This window comes from Pygocentrus nattereri, chromosome 30, assembly GCF_015220715.1.
Source record: "Pygocentrus nattereri isolate fPygNat1 chromosome 30, fPygNat1.pri, whole genome shotgun sequence".
NCBI lineage: Eukaryota > Metazoa > Chordata > Actinopteri > Characiformes > Serrasalmidae > Pygocentrus > Pygocentrus nattereri.
The window spans coordinates 6,849,311-6,865,462 of record NC_051240.1 but is presented as its reverse complement, the minus strand read 5'-3'; the positions used below and the strand labels follow the sequence as shown (position 1 = coordinate 6,865,462).

At 41.0% G+C, this 16,152-nt stretch overlaps 1 protein-coding gene across 2 annotated transcripts in view; it reads left to right on the top strand.

Annotated features, from left to right (window-relative positions):
* Positions 1–11,456, top strand: part of ube2o (ubiquitin-conjugating enzyme E2O) — a 61,288-nt gene extending 49,832 nt beyond the window's left edge. For both annotated transcript variants that reach the window (XM_017693025.2, XM_017693024.2), the window contains exons 11-20: positions 2,045–2,199; positions 3,480–3,592; positions 3,968–4,090; positions 4,554–4,643; positions 4,808–5,084; positions 5,854–6,324; positions 7,521–7,657; positions 8,501–8,704; positions 9,113–9,170; positions 9,968–11,456. In XM_017693025.2, coding sequence (XP_017548514.2) covers positions 2,045–2,199; positions 3,480–3,592; positions 3,968–4,090; positions 4,554–4,643; positions 4,808–5,084; positions 5,854–6,324; positions 7,521–7,657; positions 8,501–8,704; positions 9,113–9,170; positions 9,968–10,737 — 2,398 coding nt within the window. In that variant the 3' untranslated portion in view covers positions 10,738–11,456. The remainder of the gene's footprint in view (positions 1–2,044; positions 2,200–3,479; positions 3,593–3,967; positions 4,091–4,553; positions 4,644–4,807; positions 5,085–5,853; positions 6,325–7,520; positions 7,658–8,500; positions 8,705–9,112; positions 9,171–9,967) is intronic.
* The last annotated feature ends 4,696 nt before the right edge of the window (positions 11,457–16,152 follow it).

Here is a 16,152-nt window from a genome sequence, read left to right as displayed (position 1 = left end):
AGTTAGCAGTTACTATTCTTTCCCACATATGCTGAGCTGTTCAGGTCTCTGAGGAAGTTCGTGCTAGCCTTCACCCTCCCAGCTTGGTAGCATTGTGTGTTTAGGGGGGACCTAGTTAGCAGGTGGGTATTATGGATAAATTGAGAACTGTGCATCAGTACAATTTGATTATATTTATTTGACATGATTCCCACCTGTGGCCATTTTGCTGGTACTTGTGACTAGTGACAAAGGTTTCATCATCATCATCATCAGACTGAATGAACTAACTACTTAATAGTGGAATATACTTAGTAAAAAATATGGCCAGCCTTTTGTTGTCTTTTTTGCACTTGAATATAGCCTTTGAATTTTATTTTGATCAATAAGTTATGCATACTTTATTGCAGTGGTCACCAACCCTCTTCCTGGAGATCTTCGTGCAGAGTTTAGTTCCAACCTACATCTAATGTGCTCACCTAACACTGTATATGTGGTTCAGCTAATCAAGGATTTCTGAAAAAGAACAAGTGTTGCAGATATTTGTTGGTACCAGACAGTGCAGGAAGGAAGATGTCCAGGACCAGTGCTGGTGACCACTGCTTTATTGAACACTATAAAAATGTCTTATCAACTCCTGTCATACCAAAATTGCACATTCAGGAGTCCCTTCTTATTTATTTATTTGTTTAGAGCTGGTTGTGGAAACCCATGTTTTTGCTCATTTTCCTTTGTCTTTATCCTGCATTCCCCTCCTTATATCTAAACTCCTCAGATCTGTTTTTAATACAGTCCAGTATATTTTCATTTATTTTGTTGCATTGTCATCAGTAATCTTAAAGCAGTAACCACAGCCTACACATGGTCTAGAGTTTGACTTAACATCTGCTAAGTGTAGAATGTATGGCTCATTTTGGAAAATTCTGTTTAGAACTAGGGCTGGCACGATCATGAAAATTTGGCGGGTGATTGTCATATAAATAATTGTAATTAATATTTAATTGTCTTTCTTTCTTTGCGTCTAAAGTACAAAGCAAAAGTGGCCTTAGCTGGATAGCTACCAAGACGTTAGCGCAGTATTAGCAGTTTTTATGCTTGTTATGAAAAAGTCCATAATACACTGAAATGATGTTAAGCTAAGAATACAATGGTTGTCATAATTTTTAAACTGAGAAAATCCATCTCAACAAAGATAGGGACACCCTACCCCTAGGCATGAATGCTAAAAATAGAGGCATAAGGACCAAGGGGTGAAATGGGTTTGGGCCTAAGAAGCTAACAAACTGGTCAAATCATTACACTTCACAACACAAATGTCGGTTACACTGCATCATGTATTGTAAAGCAAAACAGTTTTTTTTTTTTTTAATTAAATTTTATTTATTTATTTATTTTGGAGAGTAAAACTGAAAACGCAAAAAAAACAGCACCTCTCATTCTGCCAGCATGCGAGCTAAAAATACTAGGATATGCTTCACAGCTAAGAAGTAAATAAGCCATGTAAATGTGAGGGCACCAAGTTAGAAGTTAGACCTTTTTTTCCCATAAGCAACATGATAGCTTAATAAATGACTTTCTTTTATTTACATTTACGCATGTCAACCTGGCGCACCCAGTTCACATTCTGCTTGCTGCAGCTTAGTGTTTTTGGGAAATCTAATGTGGAAAGTGGTCATTGCAATTACCTCAAATAATTGCCATTAGGTGATTATGTAATGTGTGCACCAGGCCTGTTGACAGTCTTAAAGTTACACCTAGAAAGTTGTGACCAACTTGGGTAACCTTTTTCATTTCTAAGCAGTTGTTGTGCTCAGGGTGCTTTTTGTAGTCAATATTAACCAGGAAGTCACAGTATTTAGGCATAAATAGAGAAGAAGGAGAAAATGGCATCTAGACCAGAACTTGACTATGTCTCAAATAACGTCCTCTTCTACGTCCTGCTCTCTAAAGAGTGAACGTATCAGCACAGCTGTGATGCTGTAAACAGTGCTGTATGCATTCAGAGTCTGATGTAGTGCACAGGAATGAAGCTCTCATATTAAAGAAGGCCTGACTGTGTGTGCAGGGTGGCTGTGGAGGTTGTTTCTACTGTTACTTCGGCTGATGTCATGTGGAAAGACGGTAGACTGGAGACAGGAATCCGTTCTAATGACCTCATCCCGATCCAGCACCTGGACAACCATGAGTTCTGCCCTGGAGATTATGTAGTGGACAAACGCCGTGAGTACTGCCACATAAAACTTTTCCCAGATGTTAGCTTACCGATAAAGTTTCACCGTTCCAGAGGATTCGCCTGGTTAAATAGTGGGTGTATGAAAGCTGCTTTGGGCTGGATAGCATCATGGTAACATGCTAAAGCCATGTAAACCAAATAAGTAGTTTACATTTTGTTTAAAGCCTTGGGTTCACTACACAACTTTTACAGCCTTAGATTGTAAAAACACTGGGCATCTCACACAATCCAGATTCTTTTGGGGGAGTAAAACTGCTGCTGAACCCACCAGAACTTGCTGAACTTGACCGTTCTTCCAGTAGGAGACCCAAATGAACAAGAGTGGAGCAGCTTGCTGCTGCTGTTTTGTCTTTTCAGCTGACACAGTAAGGAAGCAGAAGGTGTACATGTTTAAATGAGGCTCATTGAATTAAAAACGTGATCAGTGTGGTATTTTTTTAGAGTTTTAAATGTACAGAGACTTCATGTCTAAACTCTGGTCATTAAAGCACATGGGTGACTTTTTGCCATTTTTCTTTCTTTATTTGGTGTATTTTCTTCTTTCACAGTCTCTGTTTTCATTGGCTGTTGCAGGAGTCAGATTGAGTCCTTGACCAGTTTACACTAGTAGATTACACTCAGTCAGGTTGAAAATATCAGATGTGTTTAAACTCTGACTGGTCTGAAATGCGATTGGGAGGCCAAAAATCTGAGTCTGCGCCCATCACACACAGCGCGATTCTCTCTCCGTCGACTCAGACTGACCCAAAAATCTGCAGACTAGAGCCGACCAGCACAGCCAGGCTGGGGAACAGTGCTAAAGTCAGGGTAAAAGTTGTGTAGTGTAACCCAGACTTAAACCTTTATAAATAATTGTGGTGCCAAAACTCCACTAATAAGCGTATAAGATGTGGAAAAAAAGAAAGCTGTTAATCATTTTACATGAACTTCAATCTGAGTGTTTATCTGGAATGCCTTGTGTTTAAAAAGCAGTGATCAAGTCTCAGATAATGTGTGAAGAAATGACTGTAAATAATGACTGTGTTATTTATCATTAAATACCTTTTTGGTGTTCCCAGAAAAAAAAATGAATAAAACCACTTGAAGTAACATCTAATGTTTCAGTCTATGCTGTACAAGTTAGATTGAGCAATACAGCAGTTATTCATTTGAAAAGTGATTCTAAACTTGTGAATTATAAAGAGAGGGAATATTAGTTGCTGTATTTAACATGCATGAATGTAATTTCTTTAAGTCAGTAGGAATGAAAAATTGATTCTTTTTGCAGCTCAAGTGGTGCAGGACCCAGGTGTGTATGGTGTGATCCAGTCAGGTGACCACAAGGCCCGGACGTGTGTGGTGAAGTGGATCAAACTGAACTCCACAGGAGATGATGTGGAGGTGAGGAAAATGGCATGTAGCTCTTATATTTGCAGCACAAACTTAACATTGCCAGTATGGATCTGGTCTTTGATTTGCTGAGGTGTAGGGTTAGAGGTAGATTGCCATGTAATGTGTACAGAGAACTTTGCAGTACTGTGGACAGAGAGCACCCTTCATTTTTTTAATCTCCAGTAAAAACACGAAAGATTGTGGATATTGGAAAATTTGTGGTGCAAACATGCATATCATTTAAGACATGATTAATGATTGGTGGTATCTGTTGAACTTTCCATCACCAACAAACAATTTTTCTATGGTAAATGTCAGTCTTGTTTTCTGCTAATCTTACACTCATTGTTTGACCTACATTGTTGTTTTTTTGGCTTTGATCAGGTTATCGGGGAGGAGGAAGACGTCAGTGTTTACGATATTGCAGACCATCCTGACTTCCACTTCCACACCACAGACATTGTGATCCGGATAGGCAACTCTGACTCTGAGGACTTCAATAATGAAGTAAAGCTTCGTCTACTTTCACCTCTTTATCCTGTGTACACATTTGCTGGCCACAGAGCAGCAGACAAGAAGTCATTTCCCCTGGGGACTAGCAGTGAAGCAGTGAAGCAACAGTTTAAATCGTTGGATCCAGAAAAAAAAAACTTGCCATGCAGATACTTTAGTGCAGTTTGCAAAGTGCAGTCAATAAATAGTCGATAAATATTATAAGTGTATATTTACACTTAGCAAGTCAACAAAACACATTATCTGACCAGGTGTCCCAAAACCATCTCTCTTGTGTTCTGATTGACATTTTAATAGCAATAATTTGTTGTTGATTACCCATTTTAGAGATTTCTGTGTTTGGCTGTTTGTATAACAGACTGGCCCCTTTCTTTCACCTGCACTGATTGCCTTTGCTGACTGTATAGTTCATTGTTTGTATATTGCACAGCATTGATCTTAGTCTTTGTTTGTGCAGAGGACTGTTGGACAGGTCTGCAGAGTGGATGTCAGCAGTAAAGTGGAGGTGGTTTGGGCTGATAACTCCAAATCTGTTGTCCTACCTCAGGTATTCATTCATTCTGTGCACTTTGCCTTTTGTCCATTAATATGCATATTTAACTGCTTATTGAACACAACATATACACTTTCCATATTATTTAAATGGTCCTAAATTCAGTTAAATAATTATTTTGCCTTTTATTTTTGGCGTCGTCCTGTTCGTTCCATCAGCACCTGTATAACGTGGAGTCAGAGATCGAAGAGACGTACTATGACTCGGCGGAGGGCAGCACCAGCGGAGCGTCGTCGGAGGAGTGGGAGGATGAAAGCGATAGCTGGGAGACAGATAATGGACAGGTAGAGGAGGAGGCGGGGGCAGGCGGAGAGGAAGCAGTCCCTGCATCTGCCCCCTGCACAGGAGCGCCAGCTGAGGGTAAAGTCTCTATACCTATCAGCACTACAGCCAGCGCAGATGCACAGGGGACACCTATACCCGAGCTGAATGCAGGTATGGGGTCAGAGGTTTATTCTTACTTTCTGTAGCCCTATTTGAACAGATTCTTTTTCCATTGGGAGGTGGGGTAATGCCACAGTTTACCACAGGGTGTCTGTAGTTTATGACCACTGAATGAGCAAATCTATAAATCACAGATTTATACAGACTTATTTTTGATTTGTGCACTGCTTTTACTCCAGAAAACAAACTTGAAAACATCTTATTTAACCATTATTTTGTTTACTCTGTGCATCTGTATTGCAGGAAATGCATTATGTCGTCATTAGCATCGTTGTGAGCTTGGGAATTCACAATTTTTAATTTTAAATGTTCATAGTGGAATACTTGATGTAGGACTGTGTACATATTGGCTTAGTTTTATCCACAGACAACACAGATAAACACTTCTTTGTGTGCCTTCATACTTTGGTACTACTGAATCTGTTACATCTTACCCTAAAATTAACCCTAATCTTAACTTCTATTCAAAACATAATCTAGACCTAGACCTAACTCTGTTAGTTTCACCAGATAGGTTAACATTCAAAGCACCTAGATTATCTGTAGAGGACTCTCAAAATAAAGTATGACCATTGAAAAGATGCCACATGGGCATGTATGGTGCATTTACTCCTTGCTCTATCACGCTTAATAACTTTTATATGAACGTTATTAAGCTTATAGTACAGTACAGTTAGTTTGTAAACTACTCTCTGCCTCTGATGGAGCACTGATGCCTATTATTGGTTGAGTCCAAATACTGATCCGCACTCTTGTATAGGTGGAGGTGGAGTGCCTTCATCTGAGGAAAAGCCCAGTAAGGAGACCCCACGCCTGGCCTTCCGTGAATTGAAGGAGGCACTGAAGATTCTGGAGAGTTTGAAGAACATGACTGTAGAGCAGCTGTGGACTGGTTCCCCCACTTCCCCCACCGCAGAGCCATCAGCCGCAACCGCTGCAACAACGCCGGCTGACGCCAAGCCCACAAAGGAGAAACGCTTCCTGGACGACATCAAGAAGCTTCAGGAGAACCTGAAGAAGACGCTGGACAACGTGGCCATCGTGGAGGAGGAGAAGATGGAGGCTGCAGTGGAGGAGGAGAGGGCGTCGGCCCCTACTGAGCCGCAGACGCCTGTGCGCTCAGAGTGGCCCAGCGATACACCCGTTCTGTGCCAGCAGAGCGGAGGCAAGCCAGGAGTGACCTTCACCAGTGCCAAGGGAGAGGTCTTCTCTGTGTTGGAGTGGGCACCAGGTACAAGTGTATTGTCTGAATCACCTAAAACTGTTCTTCCAGCTTTTAAACAGGGATTTGGGGAGAATATCTCCTTGTGATTTTTCTGACTGGTGTTCTTACAGCAGTTTAAATTGTAGGTATTTTCTATGAATTATTTTTATTTTATTTATTTTTTGGTTAAGAAGACTAGTACATCTGAAGCTTCAGATACTGAACATAGTATTCTAGGCTGCCAGTTAGATTTGGAGGTGTTTGTCATGAACATGTTAGGTCAGTCAAGCACAACCATCTACAGGTAGTTCACAAGCTCAATGTTAGTGGGTTAAATCTTAAAACGTAAGACAGTGTTTTAACATCCTACATCAGACACTGTATACAGTAATAGGAATGTGCTTTCTGGCTTACTTTGAAATTTGAGTATCTAAGAGTTTATAAATGGCGGATAAGCAGGAAAGGAAAAAGCAAAAGAAATGAGATGCCAACATTTTAATTATTTAAAAAAACATCTTTCCATTGTTTCTCTGCCTAGCCAACATCAGCTGGAGTTGTTAGCCTAGTTAGAGAAAAAGCTGCACCAGAGCCAGCTGTGCTACAGATGTTTCATAGAATTGTTACTCTGTGTATTTGATAGCCTATATTTTATACAGTAATTTGTTCCGTAACAAAAAATGATGAATCCCTGAAAAGTGAGTTTCAGTATTTAGATACAACCACCTAGAGTGGTTATTGAGTCCTCGAGTACTTGTGTACATCCTTGTACAGTAACTAATGAGCTCTATGGTGCCCTCTGAAAAAAGGACTCCTCTGCTGGAGCAGAGGACGTTAATGCTAAGTTAACTTCATGAATTTTTTCACTAATGTTTCAGAAACATGGTTTAAAGTATATTAATGATGATAATGATGTGATCAGTGTTCTGCTTTTGTTTAGGAGTTCTGATTGTTCATTACAGAGGTATACAGCAAGTGCCTACAAGTTCATTCCTTTGGTTCTCCTTTCAAGTCCTAAGCAGAGCCCAGCTAATTTGAGTAATAAGTTTGGTATAACCCATTTTGTAGGATTTCTAGATGGCAGGCAGGTGAGATGGTGTTTAATTGGTGGTTTACAGGAACATGTTTATGTAATTGTAAATGCTATAAAATGAGAAAATCTGTAGATCTGTGAGATGTTTCATAAATATAAGCTCTTAATGAGAAGTTCTTCCTGTCTTCCTTAGACACTCACACGTTTAAGAAGATGGAGTTTCAGCCGGCTGAAGCTAAGAAATTCTTCAGTACGGTCAGGAAAGAGATGGCTTTGCTGGCCACATCACTACCAGACGGCATAATGGTCAAGACCTTTGAAGACCGCATGGTGAGTGTATCAAAGAATCAGTTACGGGGGCTAAAAGCCCTGTGATATTAAGTTTTAAGGCATTATCTGATAAACATCAAAACAAAAAAAAAAAAAACACTGTAACAATCTGAAGGCGACAGGCTACCGAACCTCACCGTGTATTTTTTTTCCCAGGACAGTGACGTCACTCAGCATTGTACTGTTACTGTTTTACATTAAACACAGACCACATATCCATAGTAAGTGACATGGACCTTGAAATTTGCAGAAGGCAGCCAATCTGAAGTCCTGATAAACTGACACATGCGCTGTTTTCACCTTAGCCTAGCCACGTTGCATTTCACTTTCATGACTTTGTTTGAAAACAGTGAGCTTGTTGAGAGTTGGCTGATATTAAACCTGATAAATTCACTAAATGTTGAATGTTTAATTTATTAAATTCATGAGTAAAGCTTGGGTTTGATGTTTATTTAGTTTTCCATGTACTCTAGTTGTGTTTTGTATTATCTGCCTGGCAGTACTGACTTACTGGAGGTGTGGAGCTTCTCATGGCTTCTCATTCTCTGGCTTTGTTAGACTTTCAGAGCTTTCTTCTTTGGACTAAATAGATAAGTTCATAAAACGTAAAACACAGCCGTTACACTGCCCTCTGGTGGAGTTCAGACACGTCATTCCTTATATTTAAGAATGTATGATATTAAAGATGAGCTTATTTGCATTTTAAAAAATCCTAATTTATTAATTAGCAGCTAGTAGTTTCTGAGTAATACATAGAATTATAAGCATTAAGGTAGCTGAGTAATAAGTCTGGATTTTAAAGCCATGATCCTTGATCTCTAAACCCTGTACACTGTTCTGCAGGACCTGTTCTCTGCTCTGATTAAGGGTCCCACACGTACGCCCTATGAGGATGGGCTCTTCCTGTTTGACATCCAGCTTCCGAATATATACCCTGCTGTCCCCCCTCTCTTCCGCTACCTGTCCCAGTGCAGTGGCCGGCTTAACCCCAACCTCTACGACAACGGCAAAGTGTGCGTCAGTCTGCTGGGCACCTGGATTGGCAAGGTGAGCACCTTCGCTATGGGACCGTGATCTGTTTCCATTGGAGAATATGATATAAAATTGTTGCTGTCTGAACAAAACCTTGAATCTCCAAAACGGTAAGTTTACAGGAGCAGGCAAAATGTTAACATCTAGTGGAACATTTCTTTTTCCCAAGTAACATTTCAAATTATGAATGTGTTGTGTGTTTGCATGACTGTGGCTGGATGAACTTCTTTATTAGTAGTAGTAATTCATGCAGTAGAAACAGCGCATGTCTCCTGTTTTTTTTTTTTTTATTTTGATTTGATTTTTCACATTTTAAAAACAAAATATGGTAAATGAATCTGTTTTAGCGCTTGAGGAGTGCAATGTTTAGTGCAGTGTTTTAGAACATGGTTTCAGTCAGACTCATATTTATTGTGTTCTCAGGGCACCGAGAGATGGACCAGTAAGTCGAGTCTCCTGCAGGTGCTCATCTCCATTCAAGGTCAGTAGCACTATTTCAGAGAATAACAGTGTACAAATTATTTACAAAACTCAGGACAAATAAGCTCTAGAATCAGCTTATGCCTTTACTTGTTATACTCCAAGGTACAGCAGACTCCTGCTTGTATTGACAAAAGGTAGCAATATTGTGAATATAAGAGTATACCAATCAGTATGGTTTGGGGTGTGTGCAATCAAATCCTTATGATCCAGATTATCAGGAAATCAGACACAGCATGAAATATATTTTGTTGAGTTTGGCTAATGTGCTGCGACAAAAGCCTCAAACCAGTTGGTATGAACCTGTATTATATGGTCATTTACTATGGACAGTACTTTCGTTGCATTTCCTTGTGCTTAGAAAACCTGTTGACTTGCAGCCTGTTTATAGTAGAGATCACTGGGCAGTTGCTGTACTGTTCCTTCCCATATCATATATTTTTTCTCTAGAGGTCAACTTTTAATATTTATTTGGTTGCTTACACTAAGCAGGCTGTTATTGTTGCATTGCCAATAAGCCTTATATTTATGGTTGCCTATATTGTAGATAGATCTGTAAATCTGTTGTTTTTTTTGTGTCATTTTTGCTCCTTAATTTTCATTGAAACACCTACATCAAACTCCTTCATTTAAATAGTATTTGGAAACTTAGATTTTCTATTATATGGGTTCTTTACAGCATGCTAGTATTAGAAAAAATGGGTAGCAGTTATTTTCCAGATGTGATCATATTAACTGATTTGTTGCTTTCTGGGTTTAGCAAATTTTGGATAAAATGTTCTTTTAACCCTGTTGCAGGCCTGATTTTGGTCAACGAACCCTATTACAACGAAGCAGGCTTTGACAGCGACCGCGGCCTGCAGGAGGGCTACGAGAACAGCCGCTGCTACAACGAGATGGCGCTGATCAAGATGGTGCAGTCCATGACACAGTTGCTCCTACAGCCTGTGGAGGTTTTCCAGCAGGAGATCCGCGAGCACTTTGTCACCAGCGGCTGGAGGCTGGTGCACCGGCTAGAGGGCTGGCTGGAGCTGGATGGTGCTGTGGCTGAGCGAGGGCCACGCTGTACCGCGGGTGGCCTGCGGGGGGAGCCACTGGAGGAAATCCCGCAGGCTCTGGCCCACAGCAGCCCCAGCAAACAGGACCTGAGGAGCGAGGAGGATCTGGAGGATTCGGGCCTTAGCCCCTCCACTGTGGGGCCCGCTGGGCCTCCTGGCACAGCAGCGCTGCAGGACCTAAGCCAGAGCTCAGACTGTGATGGCACTGTGGTAGGAGGGGTTGGAGGAGCTGCATCGGAGCCTCCAGAAAGCTCTGAAGGGGCATCCTCCGGTTTCGGGGTGACCCAGCAGGCCGGGAAAACGCTTTCGGATTCTCAGCCAGCAGTCAGACCAAAGAAGCGAAGGAAGAGCTACCGGAGCTTTCTCCCGGAAAGAAGCGGATACCCCGATATAGGCTTTCCGCTCTTTCCACTTTCCAAAGGATTTGTGAAGAGTGTGCGGGGTGTACTCCAGCAGTATAGGGCTGCACTGACCGCCGCCGGCGTCCCCAAGCACCCAGAAGACAAATAAACCACTAAATAAACAACATTTTCCTTCTGTCTTTTCTTTCTTCTCTTTTCTTCGCCTCCCCTTTCAAGAGCTGCACTCAAACCCCTTTAACCCTTCTGACCGCCAGCAAGGCTAAGCCTGCTCTGACAGACAGCCAGTCATGTCATGTCTTTGTAGTTGGACAGTGTTACCCCAGCAGCCTTTTTGGAAAATGCTTTGTTGTTTTGTTTTTTTTTTTCTTTCTTTCTCTCCGGCTGGCCAGTTGTCATGGATACTGGTTTCTTTAGCTTCCTGTTGGCAGTTGGAACTGTGAAACGCTTCACTTAGCTTCCGGTGGATCGTATGTAGCATACGCTCCCCAACGACCCTCCTGTTGGTGTGACCCTTCCATCACTCTGGTCTCTCAGGGAGATATAGACACCTGAAGAGCTTGTAGGATGAAGATAATGGCATTTTTGTTTGTTTTGTTTGTTTGTTTTTTAAAGACTTTCTTGCGTGGATATTTTGCGAGACACGAGTTGGAGCTGGATCTTTGTGCCATTGGATGCTTGCAGGTGCTCTCTCTGCCTCCCGAGTCCAAACCTAACCAGCCAGCTGTCTGTCAAACTGCTGAAATACGTAGAGGGTGCACAGACTTTTGCACAAAGTCGCCGCTGTTGTCCTTTATTGTCTTTGGCTGCTGGGCAAAAAAAAAAAAAAACCCAACAAAAAACAAACAAAAAAAAAAAATCAAAAAACAAGGGTTAGGGGTTGTTTTTTGTCTTCATTGCCATGATAAGATGCAACCCATGACTGATTTTTGTAGTCCTTTCTTTCAGTGGAGAACTACACTTCCCAGCATGACTTGCTCTCCAGCCCTCATTTCCTCATGAAGTGCTGCTTCCTATAGCTCTGCCGTCACAGTCCTGTTTAATCAGATTACAATCCTATCAGAAAAGCGAGCTGCTTTCTTTAAAGTCGCTGACGATTTTGCTTTGCTGTTCTGCCCCGACACACACCACGCAAACAGAATGTTTTAAAACTGCCCGACCGTGTGACCGTGGGCCGAATAACTCCAGTCGTTAAAGCTGGGTGCCAAGTTTACAAGCAGAAACAGAATAAGACACATTCACGTCTCGACTCTTAGAGCTGGAAATCCTGATAATCCAGAAAGAGTGTCTGCCATCGAGACCGTGCTCTGTACAGTGGCTCATTTCTACTTTATCATATTACAAGCTTCTTCCATTCACAACATGTATCAGTTCATTTTCCACTTTTGTAAGGAAAAGGCTCTTTTTTGTAGAGGACTTCTCTTTATATACACACGAGGAGGTCTTCACAGGTGTGCTTAGATGTTCTTCTACCACAGAGCTTTCAGACATGCTGAAGGTCATGAGCTTCAATAGTAGAATTTTAGAGCATCGACACCATACCGACCTCCCCTTTCTCTCTGTCTCTCTCTCTTTCCCTCTGTCTCTCTCCCCCTCCCCTCTCTCTCTCTCTCTCTCTCTCTTTCTTCTCTCTCTCCTCTCTCGCTATCTACCTATCCTTTCTCTTTATTTTTACTCTCCTTTTTTCTGCTCCTTTTGTTTTTCTTCACTCCACCTCCACTCCATCTCCTGTCTCAAACTTTTTTTTCTTTTCCCTCTTCTCTCCCCCCCTTTTTTCTTTTTTTCTTTTGCATTTTTCTTTTCCTTGATGTTTTCGTTTCTTTTTCTATCTCATATTATCTTATTTTGTCTTTTTTAATTTTTTTTTCTGTTTTCATCTCTCTCTCTCTCTCTCTCTCTCTCTCTCTCTCTCTCTCTCTCTCTCTCTCTCTCTCTCTCTCTCTCTCTCTCTCTCTCTCTCTCTCTCTCTCTCTCTCTCTCTCCAAGCTTGAAACCACATACTATCCCATATATTCACTTTTCTGTGACACTGCTCTGACCCACTTGAAGTTGCCCAACAGTACAGGCTGTTCTAGTTCACTGCTGATCCTGAGAATGTTTTCCTTCTTCTAGGGATGCACAGCTTGTTCTGTAAACCTCATTATTTTCAGAAGCACAATTCAGAACCGTTAATCATGCTGTCAAACCAACTGTGATGTACCTGATTATTTGATGACCACTTCATCTTTGTTTACTTTTCTTTGAGGTTTAGTCTAGCACTTTATTACTTTTGTTGATATTTTTGTGATTTCGTTAAGGAGCAACCAGTATCCTGATGTAGCACAAACAGGAGGCTTATAAAGCCGATACTGCAGTTCTCCTTCTGACCACTAGGGGCTGGTGATGAGAGCTAACCGTTTATTTGTGTGCGCCATGTGCTGGAATAGAAAGCTGCTGATTTAGTATTATTCTCAATCAGATTTAGAACCTGAATCCTGATCCTTTCCACAGGAGAACCTGACAACCTTGAAAACATCTCGCATCAGGTGGGGAAGGGCAGGTGGCGTGGTTCTGGGTCTGCCACTGGCTTAAATCAGGCTGATCTGTTCTAGGTGTGTTTCTGTTTACATTTTGTTTACATTAGCACGTCGGACTGCGTGCATGTAGTTGAGCTTTCAGCTGTGGATGTTTTTGGGGTTTAAAAGGAACGTGGTTTGAGCCTATTGAGGTGCAGCCCTGCTAAAAAGAGGTTTTCGTTTACAAGTGAATGGAGGTGGAGGGTGTTTGAGCTGGAAGGTGGTGACGCATCTTGTTTGGCACAAGATTTGATGCACTAGTTTCCATCGCAAAGCTGTAGCATTTCTGTGGCACTGTTTTCTTTTAGGCTGGGTTTCCTTTAAGATTTTTTCCAAACGTGAATGATACCTTCTTTAAAATGACAAACTGGAAGTGGGTGTGGCTTAAACCGAAAATAAGTATGAAGTGCTGTAAGTGGGTATTTTAACTGATTTAAAGGGCCCATATCATAGAAAACTGAATTTGTCCTCACTTTTATTTCTATATAAGAGTTGATATAGGGCAGAAACCTGGCTAAAATTTCAAAACATGCCAGTAATACAGTCCATATTGTTACAGAAAGCAGCATATTTGCATTTATTCATATATTCAGCTTACAGCAGTTTAGCCCCACCCATTCATGCCGAAGTTATAAGAAGTGTTTTAAGCCTTGACTGCGTTTTGAATAAGGTGCAATACAGGGCAGTGAATCAGAACAGAGCCTATTTGTTTAAGGGATTAAGGCAGGCACATTTTGCATTTTTTAATGGGAGAAAAATCGTGCTTTCAAGAAAAAAAAGAATATAAGGCCCTTTAAGAGAACATGTTCAGAATGTAATTTAGACAGCCAATCAGCAGTCTAGATTTTGGAGTTCACTGGCTCACAGATGCTGATGAGACTGACCACTTCGATTTTGAAGTTTGGTGTTGAATAACGTGGACGTTTCTGATACTCGGTAACATTTGATGGGTATCCTAAAAGTATTGAATTTTGATACCCAGCCCTGAACAGAGAGGAAGAGTGAGGAAAAGGGAAAACGGTGTGAAAGCAGAGCACTTGTCCCCTGTTTCTTTTCTTATTAATTCCCTTTATCTCTGTCTAACCATCATTTCCATCATAGGTCAGGTTTCCAGTTCACCTCCACAGACTTTCCTCTTTAAGCTTTCACTGCTGTTTTTGATCATATCTTTGATTTGAAAGGACACTTAGAAAGCAACACTTGCTGGCTAGACTGTACACAAAGCAGAATTTTCCACAAATACTGGGGGGAAAAAAAGATTTATGCGACTTGTGTGCAATTTGCTAAAGGGCAGTTCCACCCATTCTTCATAATTTCAGCATAATGGTTGAGATGTAAACATTCCGAGTCGTGGTTGGAGGTGAAATGCGCTGTTTTAGAGAGACTTGCCGGCAAATTTCTTTACAGTGGTGGTGGTAGAAACCAGGGGTCGCCATGACTACAACACAAACATAGCTATTTTAGTTACTATCCAAAACCACCAGTTAACCTACACATGGTTAATGTGAATGTGCTTCTCCAAACTGTCATAAAACAGCGTCTCTGACGTCAGGCCGTGTATTCATAACCATCGCATTGAACTCTGTAGACTTCTGGTTCCACCACCACAATTCTGACCAAGTTTCTCCAGAATGGAGCGTTTCACACCAGACCACTCTGAATGGCTTTGGTTACATCTCAGCCATTTAATTGTGCTGAAATTTTGGAAAATCAGCTGAGGCCCCCCCCCTTTTTAAAAAATGGATTTGCATGTTGAGATGAGGCGAAGTCAGTCTGGAAGTGTGTGGTTACGGTATGGTTTACGGTCTTGCGCACTGGCTAAAGTGGAGATCTATTTTATGTTTATTACCCTGAAGGTTTCCTGAGAGCGCGGTATGCATTTTAATGCCATAGTCACATTTTTTAAAAATTATTGACTGCTAAGTACCCATAACTGCAAATTAACGGTCTGTGTGATTCTGCTGTCTGAGCGAATGTGCTGCAGTTTCCTTTCAGCTCTTTGGTCTGCTGGTGCAGCTTTTAGAGAAATGCCGTAGTAAAAATGGATTTTTCTTCATATTTTCTGCTTATATGATCACTAATTTGGGCTAGACTGTTTCCTAGGGCTTCACGATATGGATATAGCAGTACTGTGATTATATTGTTGTATTGCAGTATGCCTTGCAATATAGTAAAAATGCTTTGGTGACTCAACACTGGTGTGGTTAAAGATCTGCCTGCATTGTGTTGACCAAAATATTGTTTTGTTTACCTTGTTTGACCAATAACCCCGTCTGGAGCTGTGCCAGCCTGATTGGTTAAGAGGGATTCTATTCATCTGTATATGATATATCAGCATTCTGCAATATTGGTGCTGTGAAGGCCCCGTGTCGCAGTATTGATATGTTGTGCAGCCATGATTTTTAACTACTGTGGCTTTAAAAGAAAAACCATTTAGACTCCTTCCACCCTATTTGAGCTATAATGGCCGAGTCATTAATGCTCCTAAAGCGGTTTTCAACCAAATGAGTCTTTGTCGAGCTGGAAAACTATTAAGCTGTAAAGGAGCCCTGAATGTGGCCCGAGCTCTCTCTACATCTTACTGTGACCTTCCGTTTTTTTGTGGTTCAAAAACAAATGTGAAGCTAGGTCTGTAAAAAGGACATCAAGCACACGAAGCTCTGACCTTTTTTTGTTCGTTTTTTTTCTTGTGTATGTTGTATAATATTCAGCGTTTAATCATATTAAAGAGAGACAACAGCCAAAGCATGTAACGTTGCTTTAAGCCTTAAACGGCTACTCACAAGACTTGACTGTACGATGTAAACATTTCCACAGTGGCCTGTATTGGTAAACTAATAAAAAAAAAAGTCTGATTTGTAGCCTGATTCCTCTGTACAGAAGTCATGACTATATAAATATATAGATTATATATTTAACAGAAACGTGAGTTCTAAGTGGTAATGTGAATGCTTGGGGCATATAAATTGCTGAGCGTGTGTGTATTATTGTATTATTATTATTATTATTAT